The sequence below is a fragment of the Charadrius vociferus genome, unplaced genomic scaffold, assembly GCF_000708025.1.
Source record: "Charadrius vociferus isolate BGI_N301 unplaced genomic scaffold, ASM70802v2 scaffold1171, whole genome shotgun sequence".
Classification (NCBI taxonomy): Eukaryota; Metazoa; Chordata; class Aves; order Charadriiformes; family Charadriidae; genus Charadrius; species Charadrius vociferus.
In genome coordinates, this window is record NW_009646862.1 from 1803 (window position 1) to 3229 (window position 1427).

The window sequence follows — 1427 nt, forward strand, 5'->3', positions numbered from 1 at the left end:
AACTACGTGATGATCGAGGACATCAGGGAGCTTACCAAGGAGAGCCCAGCGGTGGAGGGACAGAAAGCGGAGCCAGCTGGCACAGCCACCGACAGCCGCCATGGCAGAGAGAAGAGCGAGCTGGGGGACGCCGAGGGCTCCAGCCGGCCCTGCTGCTACACTAAAGCCGAAGAGGAATCCGAGGAGGATGTCTACGACCACCACGGCCCTGACCATCGAGGGAAGAACAGCTACCACCGAGGCGCGGAGAGCAATGGCAGGGTGTTGGGGAGCTCTGCCAGCTCATCCTACTACTACGGGGACAGTGAGTACCGGCACTCCTCGCGGGCTGACAAGCACGGCTCTGGTATAGCACTGCCGAAGCATTCATCCAAGAACCTGGCGCCCGCCGTCGTCTCTTCGAAGCGCAGCAAGCACAGGAAGCAGGGCATGGAGCAGAAGATCTCCAAGTTCTCCCCCATCGAAGAAGCCAAAGACGTGGAGTCAGACCTAGCCTCCTACGCGGTGACAACCTCGGTCGGCAGCAGCAACGTGGCCTCCAGGGCCAAGAAGCTGCAGGAGGAGATCACTTATGGCCTGAAGAAGAATGTCTATGAGCAGCAGAAGTACTACGGCGTCTCAAGCCGGGATCTAGTGGACGAGGAGGAGCGGGTCTATTCCACCGGCAGCAGAACCCGCTCCTCTGGCTATGGGGTGGAAAAGTCCTCCGTCCGGGAGTCGGGCGGCCGGAGCAAGTCCTATGAGCGGGAGGGCATGGAGCGCTCCCAGAAAGGTGGCTCCAAGCCCTCATCCCTCGGCATGAGCCAGAGCCGTGGCCGGGCGCCGGTCCGTGCGCAGCCCTCGGAGGAGGAGAGCCCCGTCAGCCCCCTGGGGAAGGTGGTGGGAGGGTCGCGTGCTACAGGGGGGTCCGGCCCCCAGTCAGCGGGGGACCCCTGCTCCCAGTTCTGCTCCAGCCACTCGTTGCCTGATGTGCAAGAGCACATCAAAGACGTGCCAAGGAGTCACTCGTACAAGCACGAGGAGGGCTACGGCATGGACGATGCCCATTGCGTTGTCTCGGACAGCGAAGGTAACGGCTCCCCGTGGTGACCACCCCAGAGCATGGCGCTTCCCCGGGGCATGCCCGTCCGCTCGTACGCAGAGACACTCTCACCGCCTCAGTTTGCTTGACACGTGCCTTCCTCCCCCTGCCCCGGGTGTTCGGTGTTAGCCGGTCTTGCGCGGTGCCGTGCCGTGTCCCGTTCCCCACCGACGCGGGCTGTCCCCCCACGCGCGTGCCCGCTGCTTGCCTCTCCCGCCTCATTGCATGGCTTCTGCCCAAGCGGCCTCGAGCGAGAGATTGACTGTGGTTTGTTTTTGGTTTCTGAAACCTGTCATTTGGGTCAGGAGGAGACAGACTGGTTTGATAAGCCCAGGGAGGCGCGGGC

The 1427-nt window shown here is 63.1% G+C and overlaps 1 protein-coding gene across 1 annotated transcript in view; it reads left to right on the forward strand.

Moving 5' to 3' along the window:
* The first annotated feature begins 9 nt into the window (after nt 1-9).
* The window catches only part of APEH (acylaminoacyl-peptide hydrolase), a 22764-nt gene continuing 21346 nt past the window's right edge, over nt 10-1427 (forward strand). The window contains exon 1 of the mRNA XM_009894362.1: nt 10-1069. Within this exon, the coding sequence (XP_009892664.1) occupies nt 10-1069 (1060 nt within the window). The remainder of the gene's footprint in view (nt 1070-1427) is intronic.